General features: G+C 49.4%; 1 protein-coding gene and 1 long non-coding RNA gene across 4 annotated transcripts in view; both read left to right on the forward strand.

Moving 5' to 3' along the window:
• Positions 1-1,066, forward strand: part of DECR2 (2,4-dienoyl-CoA reductase 2) — a 30,372-nt gene extending 29,306 nt beyond the window's left edge. For both annotated transcript variants that reach the window (XM_077828663.1, XM_077828662.1), the window contains exon 10: positions 884-1,066. Coding sequence is in view for 1 of the 2 variants with exons in the window: in XM_077828662.1 (XP_077684788.1) it covers positions 884-918 (35 nt within the window). In the remaining variant the exon portion in view is untranslated. The remainder of the gene's footprint in view (positions 1-883) is intronic.
• An 8,854-nt stretch (positions 1,067-9,920) lies between these two features.
• On the forward strand, positions 9,921-14,098 carry LOC144271632 (uncharacterized). Of its 2 annotated transcripts, none has more exons than XR_013347378.1 (3): positions 9,921-12,109; positions 12,237-12,369; positions 12,475-14,098. It is a non-coding gene; the product is annotated as an uncharacterized LOC144271632 (long non-coding RNA). The 2 variants fall into 2 exon arrangements; XR_013347379.1 differs by having other exon boundaries at positions 9,921-11,468; positions 11,842-12,109; positions 12,237-14,098.
• The last annotated feature ends 2,906 nt before the right edge of the window (positions 14,099-17,004 follow it).

The following is a 17,004-nucleotide window of genomic DNA, read 5'->3' on the forward strand; positions in this document are numbered from 1 at the left end:
CAAAGTGGAATAGCTCCAAGAGAAGAGATTAACTGACTCTTAAGCCCAGTGGTTATGAACTGCGCTGGTGGGTGGTATCTCTCCCTCTGTCCCCCGCAGGCTGCCCACCATTTAACAAATCATTTTGGGAGGTCTTGGTCAAAACAAAAATAAATTTTGAAAGCTCTAAATGTTTGGTGAAAGAGAGCTGTGGTTTTCCAGCCAGCTCAGGGCTGTTCATCTGGCACCTGTAACTAGCACCATTGGCCCCTGGAGAAGGTGTGTCCTTGCTAAGTAATGAGGTGCCTTTTCCGTCTGCTCTGACTGCAGGCTCACTGTGCAGAGACACGTGTAGGTGTCAGCCTCCCCTGCCCCCTCTCTCCGTCCTGGCCCTCTCTCACCTTGCCAAACCCACGGACTGTATAGTTGCATCATGATTTTCAACAACCCAGATCAGCTCTGAGGCACACAGGACTAATCAGAGACCCACACAGAAGTATCCCCTGTTTAATTTGTAATGTTACCTAACCAAACAACACACCAACAGTTGGAAGGGAGGGGCTTGTCCTGTCTCGAAGGGCCCATGTTATGTTAATCAGAACCCACGTTAATTAAGAGGCTTGCCTGAACATTTACTCTGTATTCAGAGTATGGGGAAGGTGCACTCTGTTATTTATCCCAAAGAGGTTTAAGCCGTGCTTTAAGCACAAATCTCTAGGCAGTCTGAACTGTGGAGCTGCCATGGCACCTCCACAATAAGCTACTGAAGTTGTTTGAATGAGGGGGCTCCCTCCCTGCCCGGTCCCCATCCCCCAGTGCTCTTTTTGAGCTCTGCCTTGATCTAGGCCAGTCCATGATGGATTTCACGTCAGTTTCATTCCTTGACTTCCATTCTGTCTTACAGATCATTGGGCCATGGAAGTGAAGAAAGACAAATGATGGACGACCAGGGACTGACAGGACGCTGAGCAAACACTACGGCTTTGGACATCCCTATGACACAGGGTCAGGGAACAGCTATGACCTCTGGCCATCAGCCGTTGGGATGACCTTGCTGGGGCAAAAGTGAAAATGGCAAAGTTGAAGATTCAATGTATGTCTTGGTGGGGGTGGGATTGGGGGGGGGGGGGAAGGGGCACTACGAGAGTCCTGTCCAGAAGGCAGCTGTGCCCAAGTTTGCTCCTGATTTTATATTTTGAAGCTGGTCTAGCAATAGGTGCAGCTCTGGTGATGGGTCTGTGGGGGGAAGGTGGGTTGCTGGAGCCTTGCTCCCCTTCACTTTACTGTTTTCATTCCTGTTACATCAAACCCCTTGTTTTTCTGCTGAGTTACCTTGGTAATGCTAGAGAGCAGCCCTGCCACCCCTCTGTCTCGATTCCCAGCTGATTTTTCCCAGCTTTAACCTATAAACTGCTGGTATCTTTCCACATTACTGGTGGATACCTTCATCTGGGCAGATGTTCTCTGCAGATGGGTGTTCCAGGCAGCCAGAGGCTTAAGCAGCATGTTGCCCTTCCCCGTTGCAGACTCAGTTCACTCCCATTTGAGAGCTGAAGGCAGCAGTGATCTGCTCCTGAAACTTGCACCCAGCTTGCAAACTGATCTCTCTGTGGCGCATGCCGCCTGAGGCCAGCCCTGAATCTCCATTCCCCTCCTGCACTTAGATGGGCTAGTGACCATCCAGAGTGTGCCCTGTGAACAGGCGAGAGTCCGTATTCCCACCATTAAAAATCGCCCTCAGCAAGCTGCGAATGTCCACCTCCCACTGATAGCAGCACGTGCCCTGCTACCGTTCATCCTGTCGTGGATGTGAGCCAGCTCACCAGCACTGCTCTACTGTCACGGCCTTCTGTACGCTCCAGCGCTCAGGAGTGGTATTCAGCAGCCCAGACCCTTGCATGCTGAGGCACCCCGGCACAGCAGGGGTGAGACTCCGCAGCAGCTTCATACACTCTGGGGTGATGCTACTGAGTTATGAAAACAATCAGTACAATGTCTACCACACTCCTTGTGCGATTCACTAAATGGGCCTTCAGTCTCTGGGTGCTGGTGTGCCCAGAACTCCCATTCATCTCCACTAGAGTCATAGATACTCAGCACCTTGGAAAATCAGAGCCTGTGAATTTTTATTTTTATTGCGCTGCAGGTTCGTGTCTCACCAGTGCATCGTACTACAGATGCTGGAGGAAGCAAGAGGTTCTGGCACTTGGGGAAATGTGCAGCAGGCAGTTTGGGCTCTAGGATAAGCACCCAAGCCAAATGATCAAAAGAATGGTAGTGAAATAGTGAATGTGGACAATGGGATCTTAATAGTGTATATTTCACACACACCACTGAAATGGATGGGGCAGTTCACACCTCTCAGCCTGTGGTTTCAGGCTGCCTGCACACTCAGGTAGACAACACATCAGTTATGCTCAATTCACATTTGAAAGACGAGTTCTTATGGTTGCAAAGAAAAAGAAGCTTTGCTGTTTATTTGAGCTTTGCTGCTGGATCCAGGATTCTGCTTTGTGCAATGGGGCCCTGACTGTGGCAATTAGGGTATATCTACACTTGAAACACTACAGCGGTACAGCTGAAGTGGTTCCATGTGGACAATAGCGACGGGAGGGGTTCTCCCATCAACTGATGGAATCCACCTCCCGTGAGGCAGGAGCTAAGGCAACAGGAGAACTCTGCCGTTGTTATAGCGTAGTCCACACCGGGCTTAGGTTGGCTTAACTGTGTCACTCAGGGGTGTGGATTTTTCACACCCCCTTGAGAAACATGGCTATCCCGATATAGGTTTTCAGTGTAGACTGGTCCTGCTGCCATCCTGTGGATTAGGTCTGGATTATCAGCCCCATTTCACATGTGAGGCTATGAGGCAGAGAGAGAGAGGGAAAGCAACTTGCCCAAGGTCACTCAAGGCGTGAGGGTCAGATCCAGCATTAGGACTCCCTGAGCAGTCCCTGATTCCTAGCCCTGTATTTAAACAGCTAGAACACATGGGACACATCTGGCTCAGGATAAAGAGGTTATAACAATGGGAGGTAACTAGCCAGCCAGCAGCTTGTCCTTGCTCGGACTTACTTGGTAGCAGCAGGTTTAGAATTCTAGTTTTGGTTCAGCACCCAGAGAGAAGGGAAGCACCTTGAAGGAGAGGCCCATGAGGGTGGTTTCTTTGCCTGCCTGTAGTGGGTCTTTGGAAGATCCCTAATGCCTGTAATACATCAGCCCTTCGCGTGGCTGATCTAGCAATGGGTTGTATCCCACAGAATATTCTAGCTTTTTCAGATCTAAAACTGACTATTTCTTTTCAGGTTGCCCCAAATCTTCCCTAATGTTCAAAATCAGAGAGGGAGATTTGAAACAAGCATATCCTGCATCTGACCCAGTCTCCACTAGCTCCGAGATTTTCCCAAAAGTCTCCTAGGCCCAGATCCACAAAGCTAGTTAGGCTCCGAACTTCCACAGAAAGCAACAGAAGTTAGGAGCCTAAATACCTTCATGGTCCTAAGCCCTGATCACTCTGTGCCTCAGTTTCTCTATCTGTAAAACGGGGAATGATGGTAGTAGGCTACCTCGCCAGTGTACTGCGAGGATTAACTCCTGCCTGTAAAATGCTTTAAAGAAGAAATCGTTATCTAAGGGCATGGCTACACTTGCAGATGTAGAGCGCTTTGAGTTAAACCAGCCTTCATAGAGAGCAGTAGGGAAAGCGCTGCAGTCTATCCACACAGACAGCTTCAAGCGCACTGGTGTGGCCACATTTGTGGCACTTGCAGTGGCATTGGGAGTGGTGCATTATGGGCAGCTATCCCAGCATGCAAGTGACTGCAGCGTGCTTTTCAAATGGTGGGGGGTGGAGTGTGACAGGGAGTGTGTTGTGTGTATGTGGGGGGAGAGAGTGGGTTTTTGGGGGGCTGAGAGCATGTCAGCATGGTGTCTTGTAAGTTCAGACAGCAGCAAATCCCCCTCTACGCCCCCCTACCTCTCTCTCTCCCACACAGCATTCCACACTAATGGTTGCTTTGTCTCGGAGCAGATAAGCAGCCGGCTGTCAGAAATGGAGCTTTCAAAGGGCATTTCCGCATTCCTGCAGCGATTCAAAAACAATGACAAGAGTGGTCACTTGACTTAAGGGGATTATGGGATGTTTGCGGAGGCTGATCAGAGCGCAGTAAAGCAACACCTCATTCACACTGGCGCTGCGGGTGCAGCAAACATTATTCCACTTGCCGAGGTGGAATACCAGCAACGCTGTAGCCGCGGAGTCAGAGCACTCTATGTGCTTTGCCAGTGTGGACGGGTAGTGAGCTAGTGCGCCTGGGGCTCTTTTATTGCGCTGTAACTCGCCAGTGTAGCCAAGCCCTAAGTTATCCTAGGTTTGTGTCCAGCAAGTGTTGCTTCTGAGTCCCAGCCTCTCAAGCTATAGCCCAGTACCTCAGACCTTTGCATATCTGTGCAGCCCTCAATGGTAGGAAATGAGGTGCACCACAGCCAGAATCAGTGCAGCACTGTCAGTGCTAGCTGGTCTCTTTAGTCTGGCTGCAGTTAGCAGGGCTCTGAGGCAATGCAATCAGACCAGCTTGTGGAGCAGCTCAGAACTGGATGAGAGCTGAGGCAGAGCCTTTATTGCTGCTGACCGATTGATGTGTTTGAAAACCCACCCCTGCCTCTTGTGATTCTGCTGAGCACAAACTACCTTCTGCCACGGAGCAACTGGAATGCCAGTCTACCAAATGCCAGAGGTATTGCTTCATCAGTGCTAAATTTCTCAAATATAGTCCTGTAATCCTTGAGGGTGGAGGATTCCCGCTGTGCACTGGCCCGGTGTTCTTGTTAAGGAACCGAACAGAGGAAAAAAATTCTCTCCCTAACAGTGGTGCGGATTTGATCGGATACCACTCATCATTGCACCATAGGCAGCAGCCCCTGAATCAGTCTGTGAACCCAGAGAGAACCACAGGGTCTCTGTCCAGCAGCCTCTGTAAAGAATCCTATTTACATCCATTACAACAGAGTCCTGTCTCTTCTGTGTTGCTACAGACAGTACAATCATTAGGTAAATCCAGGGCTGGATTTTGGTGCCCAGCAGGAATAGATCCTTTCTAAATCAACAGATCAGCTGATCTTCCACTGCCCAGTGCATGCTAGCACTGCACCATAGAATAAACTAAATGCCACGCAGAAGGGGTGTGAGTGACTCCTAGAAAGGATTTAGCACAGGGGTGAACAAACTTTTTGGCCTGAGGGCCACATCTGGGAATAGAAATTGTATGGCAGGCCATGAATGCTCACAAAATTGGGGTTGGGGTGTGGGAGGGGGTGAGGGCTCTGGGGTGGAGCTGGGGGTGAGGTGTTTGGGGTGCAGGAGGTGTTTGGGGTGCAGGAGGGTGCGCCAGGCTAGGATCAAGGGGTTCAGACGGCAATAGGGGGATCAGGGCTGGGGCAGGGGGTTGGAGTGTGGGAAGGGGTGCAGGTTCTGGATGGGGGAGCAGGCTCTGGGGATGGGAGGTTTGGGGTGCAAGAGGGTGCTCTGGGCTGGATCAAGGGGTTCAGAGGGCAAGAGGGGGATAAGGGTTGGGGCAGGTGTTTGGGGTGCAAGGAGAGGCTCAGGGATGCAGGCTCCAGGCAGGACTTACCTCAAGCGGCTCCTGGAAGCAGCAGCAGCAGCATGTTCCTTCTCCACCTCCTATGCAGAGGCACGGCCAGGCGGCTCTGCACGCTGCCCCGTCTGTAGGCACCGCCCCTGCAGCTCCCATTGGCTGTGGTTCCCGGCCAGTGGGAGCTGCAGGGGTGGCACTTGGTGTGAGGGCAGCGTGCAGAGCGGAGGCCCATGCCTGCTCCTATGCGTAGGAGCTGCGGGAGGGGCCATGCTGCTGCTTCCGGGAGCCACATGGCGTGGTCCCCAACCCTGCTCCCCGGCTGAAGCGCCAGAGCGGGGCAAGCCCCAGACCCCACTCCCCAGCGGGAGCTTGAGGGCCAGAGTAAAACAGCTGGCGGGCTGGATCCAGCCCACCTGCCATAGTTTGCCCACCTCTGATTTAGCAGGTCCATGCCACCCTCTCGGTGCTAGAAATAACTTAATCTGTTTCTAATTTTGTAAAAGCTTGTTTTAGAAGATTCTGTTTCTTATTTGATTGTGGTTTTGCTGACTGATCCTTCCTCCAAGTTAACACTAAAGAATGAACTCCATCTGAGCGATCATATATTTACCCACCAGTGTTTTATTCCGCTAACCTCTGCCTCGAATCATTGTGGGTTTGAAAAGACACGGTAAATCTTCATTTCCTCTCACGTTCTTAATAGAGCTTAGAACAGTAGCAATTGAAAATTTAAAAGATCCATGGAGCTCTTGGATCGGAGCAGGTGACAAGCTTTGTATGTGGACCCAAGGCTGTTGAGCCAACCAGTTTGCTGCATGAAAGGCTAATGAAAATGAGACCAAACTCCTTAGCCAAGTGGTATTCTTCCTGCATCACAGAGGATGGAGATTTCCTGCCTTCTTCACAATAGCAGCGTGATCCAAAGCCCGGTGAAGCCAGTGGGCTTTGGATCAGGTTGTTAGAAAGGGTAATTGTAAAACTAGAAGTGTTGCTTAAGCACCTATGAAATGCCATGTAGGGTTTATAGTCACTAGGTGGGAGCTCTGCAGTGAGTACATACACCCATAACAGTGACTCAGTAAACCCAAAGGTGTCCTATCTGTTATATATTAGCTACAAGAGGTCATGTTACAAATACTTTCTACCCCCACCATTGCCACACCTCAATAAATAGGGATTGCATAGGGGAGTTCCACAAGGCTTTGGGGCATTACCTAGCCCATTGGCTTAAGTAGTCTCAGCAGTTGCTGCATGCCTCACTCTGCTACTGTCTCTGGCCAGGGGATCTCTAGCTGTAGATGCCTTGGCAAAGCTGCCATTTGTGAGGAGCTCTGTCCTGTGCAGAAGGTGTTGCTGAGTCCAGACCATCCTGCTGCCCTTACTTGGGTCTGAGCTCTCACCAGCATGCTGCCTTGGTACAGTGCTATCCTGCACCAGATCTATAACTACCATTCACTGCAGTTAAGCAAAATGCTGTCACGTATCGGGCAATGCCTGACTACAAAGGTACATCTGCCCTGCAGGCCTCTGGATTCTTCCAGGTGAGAGAATCTTAGCACACAACAATGGGAGTTGGGGGAGAGGAATTAAACCAACCACTTCCTGCAGTAACATATAAACGGCAGCAAGGTAAACTACCCAGGAGAACAGGTCTGAGGGAAGCCCCCATGCACCTGAGTATGCACACAAATTACACATGAAATATTTGAAAAATGCAGACAATTGTCACAGTTTGCAATAAGACACACCTCTCCGAGCAGGTCTGTAGCAGCAGCAGGATTTAGTATTCTACAAATACCATCAGTGAGGAATACAACTAGGGAATAAGTCTCTAAACATCAGTTGTCAATGGGAACAAGCGAACCAAACGCCATAGAACAGGCCTTTGCTAATCTCCAATTTGAGTACAGACTCTTTTCCAGAGCGCAGCAGGGAGCTACTGGATCATTAAGATGGTTAATGTCACTCACAGGATGTTTGCCAGGAGCTCTGGGCTCATTCCTGCTCCTGTTTCAGTCAATAGGAATTTTGCTGTTGACTTCAGTGGGAGTATTAAAGAGTTACAGCTCTACTGCACTTGTCAGATCTACACACACTCTTACTCTCCTTGACTCTTAAGTGGGTTCTTTGCTCATTAAGTCATGGGATTGACCCCTCTGCGCTGGAGCTCCCAGTCTTGGTTAGCAAGGCCATGCCATTTTCAGCACTCTTGTGGCAGAGACTGGGTAGGGGTGCTAGGCAAGGGGAGTGGAAGTTTGGCAGCGTAAGTATCGTGGTATGATGTGTGTCAGTAAATGGAGCACTTGTCCTGCCCCAGCATGAATGAGGGTCTTGTCTGGGCCAACTCTGAGCGGTACACCTGCTTTTAGGGATGTAAGTGTCTATAGTGCCAGATTTGTTGGCTCTGCTGTGTGGCAAGAGGCTGACGCTCAGGCTTTATTTGTTGATAATGCTCCTGCACTCTGGCTTCTGACCTGTAGATGCATTTCAGCTCTCACCCAGCTTAGCTCCCAGAAGCAGCTCCATTGTCCAATGCCAGGGTGAGGAAACTTAAGCAGAGGTGCCCTTCTTTCTGGTGCTAGTTAGTGGTGCCTTTCTAAATTTCAATTAATTTTGAAAACCATCTCCAAGTGAGCTTGAAATGGTTTGTCAAAATTGATTTCTCCAGGGAGCTAAACAAGTAATGACATGAAATCCATTCCTTGGTGGAAGATGCTGTGATGCACCATCAGCTGCTTCTTCACTGCATGTTCGATAAGATTGCCTCATTCGGGGGCAGCTCTAAATTTTAACCAGTGCTATTTGCACACGGCATAGGGAGCTGTGAGTGATGATTGGAAGAAAGAAGTGATGTGCTGCTGAAAGGCCAGCTATTCAGAGGTCTTGGGATCAGTGTGTATGGGGTGGGGAGAGATGGGGTTGTCTCCTTGAGATCTATGGCTGCCGTGTTTCTGGATTAGCCTTCATGGCACACAGAGAGGGAGGGGCAGGGTCCCATTCCCCAAACGATTTAAATCCACTTTGCTCTCATTGCTAAGTTTACTTAACTGTTCTGGATTGTTTTGTTAATGTCCCAGCTGAGGACTGTCCCCTTCAGGTAAAGCCCTTTGTTCCAGAGCTCCTACTGGCCAAAGAAATTCATACAGTGTAAATCCAGAATTAGATCACCTACTCTGACCTCCTGTAAATCACAGGCCATTAAATTTCACCCAGTTTCCCCTGCACTGAGCCCAATAACTTGTGTTTGAGTAAAGCACATCTTCCAGAATGGCATGCAGTCTTGATTTGAATACACCAAGAGATGGAGAATTCACCACTTCCTTTGGGAGTTTGGTCCAGTGTTTAATCACCCTCACCTAAAAATGTGTGCCTTATTTCCAATTTGAATTTGTCAGCCCTCTGCTTCTAGCCATTGGTTCTTGTTATGTCTTTCTTTGCTAGATTAAAGAGCTTGTTAATACTCGGTATTTTCTCCTCATGAAGGTTCTTATCCCCTGCAATCCAGTGACCTCACAATCATCTTGTTGGCAAGCTGAACAAATTGATCTCCTTAAATCCCTCACTGTCAGGCATTTTTCTCCAGCCCTTGAGATATTGATGTGGCTTTTCTTTGCACCTTCTCCAATTTTCAAATAACTTTTAAAAATGTGGCCACCAGCTCTGGAGGCACCATTCCAGTGTCAGTCTCACCCATGCTATATGCAGAGGTGAAATCACCTACCTATTGCTACTCGCTACTCCGCTATTTACGCATTAGCCTTTTTTGCCACAGCATCACACTGGGAGCTGTTGTTGAGTTGCTCGTCCACCATGACCCCCGGATTGTTTGTGGCATCACTGTATTCCAGAATACAGCCCCCCATTCTGTAGGTCTGGCCTGCAGTCCTTCTTCCTACATGTATGACTTTGCATTTGGCTGCATTCAAACACATTTTGTTGGAATGGGCCCAGTTTACCAACCAATCCAGTACTGGTTAAGATGCCACTTCAGAGCCTAGCACCATGGTGACCTGATCAGGGGTGCCAGCACAGGGTGGACCAAGGGGCCATGGCCTCCCACTTTATACTGGTCACAAGGGCATGTGATGGGGAAGAGGGGGTGGAGAGGCACGAGTGGGGGTATGGGGGGGGGAATAGGCGGTGTGAGGGCAGGGCCTTGGGGAGAAAGGGCAGTGCGAGGTCAGGGCCTTGGGGGAATAGGCGGCGCAAGGGCGGGGCCTTGGGGAGAAAGGGCAGTGCGAGGTCAGGGCCTTGGGGGAATAGGCGGCACAAGGGCAGGGCCTTGGGGAGAAGGGTGGGGCCATGGTTCGGGAACCTGTGCCTCCCCCCACCTCCTTTTAGGGCACTTCTGCCACTCCTGGACCTGATCCTAACTGGGATCTTTGGGTCCCAGGGGCTCTATCAATATTTAGCTACTTCAGCTTCTCCCAGTCCCCCTCTTGATGCCACTCCATCCCCTGCAACAGCAATGGAGCTGCTGGGCACCCCTCGGTGTGGATTAATAGTGTTGGCTGACAATTAACGCCCTTGACCCAAGCACTAGGATGGAAGTGAAGATGCAAAGGATGAGGCAGGAAGCCTTGCTGGAAGAAAGGCTTTAGTCAAACACAGGTGATTGGGCTCACTGCAGGAGTGGCGGGATGGAATTCTCTGGCCTGTGATAGAAAGGAGGTCAGTGGCTAAATTAACTATTCCTTCTGGCCCTAAAATCAATTCCATGAGGCGTGTCAGCTCTTTCATGAATGAAACATGTTCCTTGCACACAATACACTTTACAGAACACCCGCTGGGGGAAGCATTATTTCCAAAACTAAAGAGATTTTTACCCACAGCCCCTCAGGATCCTATTATATACACCATTTAAAAACAAACCAACCTGAATGTTTGAACAGTAAAAGCTGAATTGCTCAGTCCCTACCCCCTTTAGAGGGGCATTAGAGAATGGGCTTCATATATTCCCCCAACCTAGCCCCTCCCACTGTTCTTTTTGAGGTTCTGCACTGTTCTCCATGTGACAAAACCATCACACACGCTAATGAAATTGACATGGTCTGCTTGAGTACAATAGCAAGGTGGGGCTGCAGGGCAGGGATAAGGGGCATTAGCAGAGCTGCATAGGGAAGGCCAGGGCTGGAACAGCAAGGGGCTGCAGGTCAGATTTGGCCCAATTCTCCCATTAATTTTTGAAGTTCAAATGCTGATTATAAATCACCAAAACCAAATGATGTTCACTGAACTGCCAAGAAGACTCTAGATGGAAGCAGATCCTGGTGTTTAGTTGTAGGGTGCAGGGAGGGTTGCAGATGATGTTCCTCACAGTAAATAAACCTGTACAAACTAAAACAAGCCCTATAGTCACTTACTGCCAAATACTGTTGCTGTGAAGTCAAAGCCTGAGCCGGATTCTTGCTGGCTCTACAGAACTGTCTCAAACCCTAATAAGCATATTGGAGCAGCCACTCAGCTCAAATCTTAACATTCAATATATGGGAAATGGATCTGGAAGCACAAAGGGGGAATGGATGGGCAGCTTCTGCTTTGAATTCCTGTCCCACCACACCTCTTTCCCTAGTATATACAGACACTTCCCCTAGGTGGCAGTAGAGGACAGTTAGACATAGGCAAGCCAGCCTGGAAAGTTGCCCATAGCTTCTGTTAACCACAGATTCCCATCAATACGTTTTGTTTCATCGTTTATGGGAAAGATCTGTTTGTGGCCAGTACTGGGGCCTAGAGACCCCAGTGATGGACACAGCAGGTTTGCCGTGACAAAGCAGGCTGGACGTAGATTTATGGGTGCTGAGATGGGACTTCTAGCAAGATAAAGGAAACCAAATCCACCACACTGGACCCAGCTAGATCAGTATCCTGCTTCCAACAATGACTCAGAGGAAGGTGAGCAATACCCATAATGCAGCTGGCCAACTGTGCAGTGCTCCACGTAGGGGAAACGTTCTCCTGTGTCCCACTGATGGGCGCTTACACTCTGACTCATGAATGCTCATCACCATCTTAGCTGGAGGTGTGTCACAAATGTGTCATGAAGGGGTGTAAAGCCACCCTTTGTTTAAATCTAGCCACAAAATTTGATTCCATGGTGCTTTTCAGCCAGATGGAGGTTTTCCCCAAGGTTCATAAGAACCCCTCTTTTAACGTAAAGAGCTGGTTAAGAGTCTAAAGCCCCTAGCTGGCTTTGAAACGAGGGGAGCTGTGTATCTAAATCCTCTAGACCAGTGGTCTCCAAACTTTTTGGCTTGCACACCCCCAGGGCGAAGACTGGAAGACCTGCCACAGGCCCGCCACCGATGGAACAGGACCGGAAGACCTGCCACAGGCGCGCCACTGGAGGGGAACACCAGCCGTGGACATGCAGAGCTGCTGCCAAAGAAAAAAAACGGAGTGCGGTCTGGCGGCGCTCCTGTGGCCGCACACCCCCGGGATCATCTCGTGCAACCCAGTTTGGAGACGACTGCTCTAGACAGCTACAAAAGTTTCTTTGCACCGTTGGACTTCTCCCCTCATTTACTCACAGTGAGGTACGTTTCTTGCCATGAATCTTTCAAAAACCTGCTTTGAACTCAACGGGATGTCTGTGACAGGAGGCAGAGGCCCCATCTGCTCACAGGCAGACAAGGGGCTAATTCCTGCCTCTGATCGCCACAGGTGCGTGGACAAGATAGAGTCAGGAGGCTGATGGCAGAACCAGGAATACAACCAAGATCTCCTGACCCCTAGCCTGATGCTCTCGCCACTGGCCCATGCAGAGAAAAAGAACTGCCCCCTTTCCTCGCAGATGGTATGTACCCTGAATCAGCACCCACTGTTCCAAGAGCTTGTCAGAGCAAAGGATAGATCTGTGACTAATGGTTTTGGAGCATTTCTCTTTGGCTGTTCTATGCAGATGGCTATGACACTGACACAACCAATCCTATTGGAACTGCTGACCTCTACCAAGGCATTGATAGTGAATGTTAATGGGGCTTCTCATCACTAACCAGCTAAACATGGATGGAGCTTCGTGATTTAGAGCAATTGCTTCAGGGTCTAGTCTGGGTTCTCAGTGCTTCATTGTTATTTAAAACACAAAACTGCACTGCAATTCACTGGATGACTAGACTACTCAATAATGACCCAGCCACAAACCCACATGGACTTTCAGCCTTCAGTCCCTCACTTTCACCTCTGCCCCAAATGCCTCCGAGAAAGGGACTTTGCAGCCTGCCCAAAAAATTAACACATTGAGGCCCCACGGTTGCCTACAGTTTTCTTTTACACCACATGCTCTGATACACCACACTCAGCACTGTGGCATCAACACTAGAGAGAGAGATGAGCTTCAAATTATACCATCAGGACAGCTAGCCAGCCAGCAGAGACAGAGATATGGCTTTCTTCCTCATGGGAGCTTCCCCACCCCTCACCCCCAGAGCTGATAGGTGCTGGGAGCATGGGTGTGTAGAGTCTCAGAGCTGCACTGACAGGCTCCAGAGAGAGGTCTCCATGATGCTAGCTCCAGAGAATGGCTGTGATTGCTGTGTACCTCAAGGGGAACTGAGGCAAGCTCTTTGCTTTCTTTACCATCTTTCAGGTGTGCTGGTTCTGGCTTTGATCCTTAGATTTTTCAGGCTTACCTGTGGGTGTGACTGAGCTGTTCATTTCCTGTGAGGTTGTTGGCAGTGGGTAGTTGCTAGCAGTTTAATCCCACCTCCTCTCTGTAATCAACTGGGTTAGAGGAGCTATAATCCAGATGCATTTGCTAGTATTTAAGAGCACCTCTCATAGTTATGGCAACCAGCAGGTGGTAGGATCCTGGCAACTGACAGGCAGCCTGGGTTTGGGGGGGTTGTGATGGGGTGTCTAGTTAAAAAGGACCAATTAGCCCCATGAGAGGCTGCACCTGGGGGAGAGCAGGGCTACTAAGGCCTAATGAAGCCCAGCTGCGGAGGAGCTGAGCTAGGCAGGAAGTTGGTGGTAAGAGGGGGCTGTGGGGAGGAGCTCTGCAATCACTCTCTAGAGGTAGGAGTTGGCAAGAGACAAGGAGGACTAGGGGGAGACTAAGCCCTGGGATCCTGTCTTGAACTACAGACTCTAACAAGAGCCTGTCATAAATATAAAGGGAAGGGTAAACCCCTTTGAAATCCCTCCTGGCCAGGGGAAAGCTCCTCTCACCTGTAAAGGGTTAAGAAGATAAAGGTAACCTTGCTGGCACCTGACCAAAATGACCAATGAGGAGACAAGATACTTTCAAAAGCTGGGAGGAGGGAGAGAAACAAAGGGTCTGTGTCTGTCTGTATGCTGGTCTTGGCCGGGGATAGACCAGGAATGGAGTCTTAGAACTTTAAGTAAGTAATCTAGCTAGGTATGTGTTAGATTATGATTTCTTTAAATGGCTGAGAAAAGAATTGTGCTGAATAGAATAACTATTTCTGTCTGTATATTTTTTTGTAACTTAAGGTTTTGCCTAGAGGGGTTCTCTATGTTTTTGAATCTATTTACCCTGTAAGATATCTACCATCCTGATTTTACAGGGGGGATTTCTTTATTTCTATTTACTTCTATTTTTTATTAAAAGTCTTCTTGTAAGAAACTGAATGCTTTTTCATTGTTCTCAGATCCAAGGGTTTGGGTCTGTGGTCACCTATGCAAATTGGTGAGGCTTTTTATCCAACATTTCCCAGGAAAGGGGGGGTGCAAGTGTTGGGAGGATTGTTCATTGTTCTTAAGAACCAAGGGTCTGGGTCTGTAGTCACCTAGGCAAATTGGTGAGGCTTTTTACCAAACCTTGTCCAGGAAGTGGGGTGCAAGGTTTTGGGAAGTATTTTGGGGGGAAGGACACGTCCAAACAGCTCTTCCCCAGTAACCAGTATTAGTTTGGTGGTGGTAGCGGCCAGTCCAAGGACAACGGGGGGAATATTTTGTACCTTGGGGAAGTTTTTGACCTAAGCTGGTAAAGATAAGCTTAGGAGGTTTTTCATGCAGGTCCCCACATCTGTACCCTAGAGTTCAGAGGGGGGGGGGGGAACCTTGACAAGAAGGGTGAAACAGCTACAGGGAACAGCAGAAGCGCCACTGCTAACACAGAGAGGGCCAAAGCTAGAGACAAAAGGTAGGGAGCAGCCCAGTGGGGTCTGGGATTGTGTAGACTGCAGACGCTAGTCATAGGGTCCATGGGCTGGAACCCGGAGTAGTGGGCTGGCCTGCGTTCCCCTACCAGCCACTGGGGAAGGGGCACAATCTGGACAATGGATTAGGAGACAGTCCAGAGAGATTGATACCCCAGAAGGGGAAAACTATAGTGAGCTGGCTGGAGGGCCAAACCCTGAAGAGGGAGTAACCTGACTCCAGAGACAGAGAGACTCTGGGGGTGAGAACCTGAAGGAGGGAGTGTCAGACTTGTTGTGCACTAATCCCCAGATCAGACCCAAAAAGGCACCCAGTGGTGATAGTGAACCCCATGATGGGGTGTTAAACTTAGACCTGCATGGAAAAGCATTTTCCTCATATATGGGCAAACTGTTGCAGTTCTGACCACGTAGGTATTCCATTGCACTGGGGAGACTCCACTGAGCAGTGTTTTCTCTAGGATTAGCTACTTGTATTTCCTTTAGAATATCAAGGTTGGAAAGGACCTCAAGAGGTCATCTAGTCTAACCCCCTGCTCAAAGCAGGACCAATCCCCAACTAAATCATCCCAGCCAGGGCTTTGTCAAGCCTGACCTTAAAAACTTCTATCCCCCCCTCATTCTTCTCTTCTGCAGACTAAACAATCCCAGTTGCCTCAGCCTCTCATAAGTCATGTGTTCCAGTCCCCTAATAATTTTTGTTGCCCTCCACTGGACTCTTTCCAGTTTTTCCACATCCTTCTTGTAGTGTGAGGCCCAAAGCTGGACACAGTACTCCAGCTGAGGCCTCACCAATGCCCTCGGATCGCTACCCCTTCCTGCTTCTCCATGTGGGCACCAATGATCCCGAGTGGATCACTGCGGACTATGTGGCTCTGGGAAGAAGGATAAAGGTGTTTGAGGCGCAAGTGGTGTTCTCGTCCATCCTCCCCGTAAAAGGAAAAGGCCCAGGTAGAGACCGTTGAATCGTGGAAGTCAACGAATGGCTACGCAGGTGATGTCGGAGAGAAGGCTTTGGATTCTTTGGCCATGGGATGGTGTTCCAAGAAGGAGGAGTGCTAGGCAGAGACGGGCTCCACCTAACAAAGAGAGGGAAGAGCACCTTCGGAAGCAGGCTGGCTAACCTAGTGAGGAGGACTTTAAACTAGATTCACCGGGGGGGGAAGGAGACGAAAGCCCTGAGGTAAGTGGGGAAGTGGGAGACCAGGAGGAAGCACAAGCAGGAGAATGCGAAAGGGGAGGGCTCCTGCCTCATACTAACAAAGCAGGACAAACAGCAAGTTATCTCAAGTGCCTATACACAAATGCAAGAAGCCTAGGAAACAAGCAGGGAGAACTGAAAGTCCTGGCACAGTCAAGGAATTCTGATGTGACTGGAATAACAGAGACTTGGTGGGATAACTCACATGACTGGAGTACTGTAATGGATGGATATAAACTGTTCAGGAAGGACAGGCAAGGCAGAAAAGGTGGGGGAGTAGCACTGTATGTAAGGGAGCAGTATGACTGCTCAGAGCTCTGGTATGAAACTGCAGAAAAACCTGAGGGTCTCTGGATTAAGTTTAGAAGCGTGAGCAACAAGGGTGATGTCATGTGGGAGTCTGCTATAGACCACAGGACCAGGGGGATGAGATGGACGAGGCTTTCTTCCGGCAACTAACGGAAGTTACTAGATCGCAGGCCCTGGTTCTCATGGGAGACTTCAGTCACCCTGATATCTGCTGGGAGAGCAATACAGCGGTGCACAGACAATCCAGGAAGTTTTTGCAAAGTGTAGGGGACAATTTCCTGGTGCAAGTGCTGGAGGAACCAACTAGGGGCAGAGCTCTTCTTGACCTCCTGCTCACAAACTGGGAAGAATTAGTAGAGGAAGCAAAAGTGGATGGGAACCTGGGAGGCAGCGACCATGAGATGGTCGAGTTCATGATCCTGACATGGGGAAGAAAGGAGAGCAGCAGAATACGGACCCTGGACTTCAGAAAAGCAGACTGACAACCTTAGGGAACTGATGGGCAGGATCCCCTGGGAGAATAACATGAGGGGGAAAAGGAGTCCAGGAGAGCTGGCTGTATTTTAAAGAATCCTTTCTGAGGTTACAGGGACAAACCATCCCGATATGTAGAAAGAATAGTAAATATGGCAGACGACCAGCTTGGCTTAACAGTGAAATCTTTGCTGATCTTAAACACAAAAAAGAAGCTTACAAGAAGTGGAAGATTGGACAAATGACCAGGGAAGAATATAAAAATATTGCTCGGGCATGCAGAAGTGAAATCAGGAAGGCCAAATCACACCTGGAGGTGCAGCTC

The sequence above is a fragment of the Eretmochelys imbricata genome, chromosome 10, assembly GCF_965152235.1.
Source record: "Eretmochelys imbricata isolate rEreImb1 chromosome 10, rEreImb1.hap1, whole genome shotgun sequence".
NCBI lineage: Eukaryota > Metazoa > Chordata > Testudines > Cheloniidae > Eretmochelys > Eretmochelys imbricata.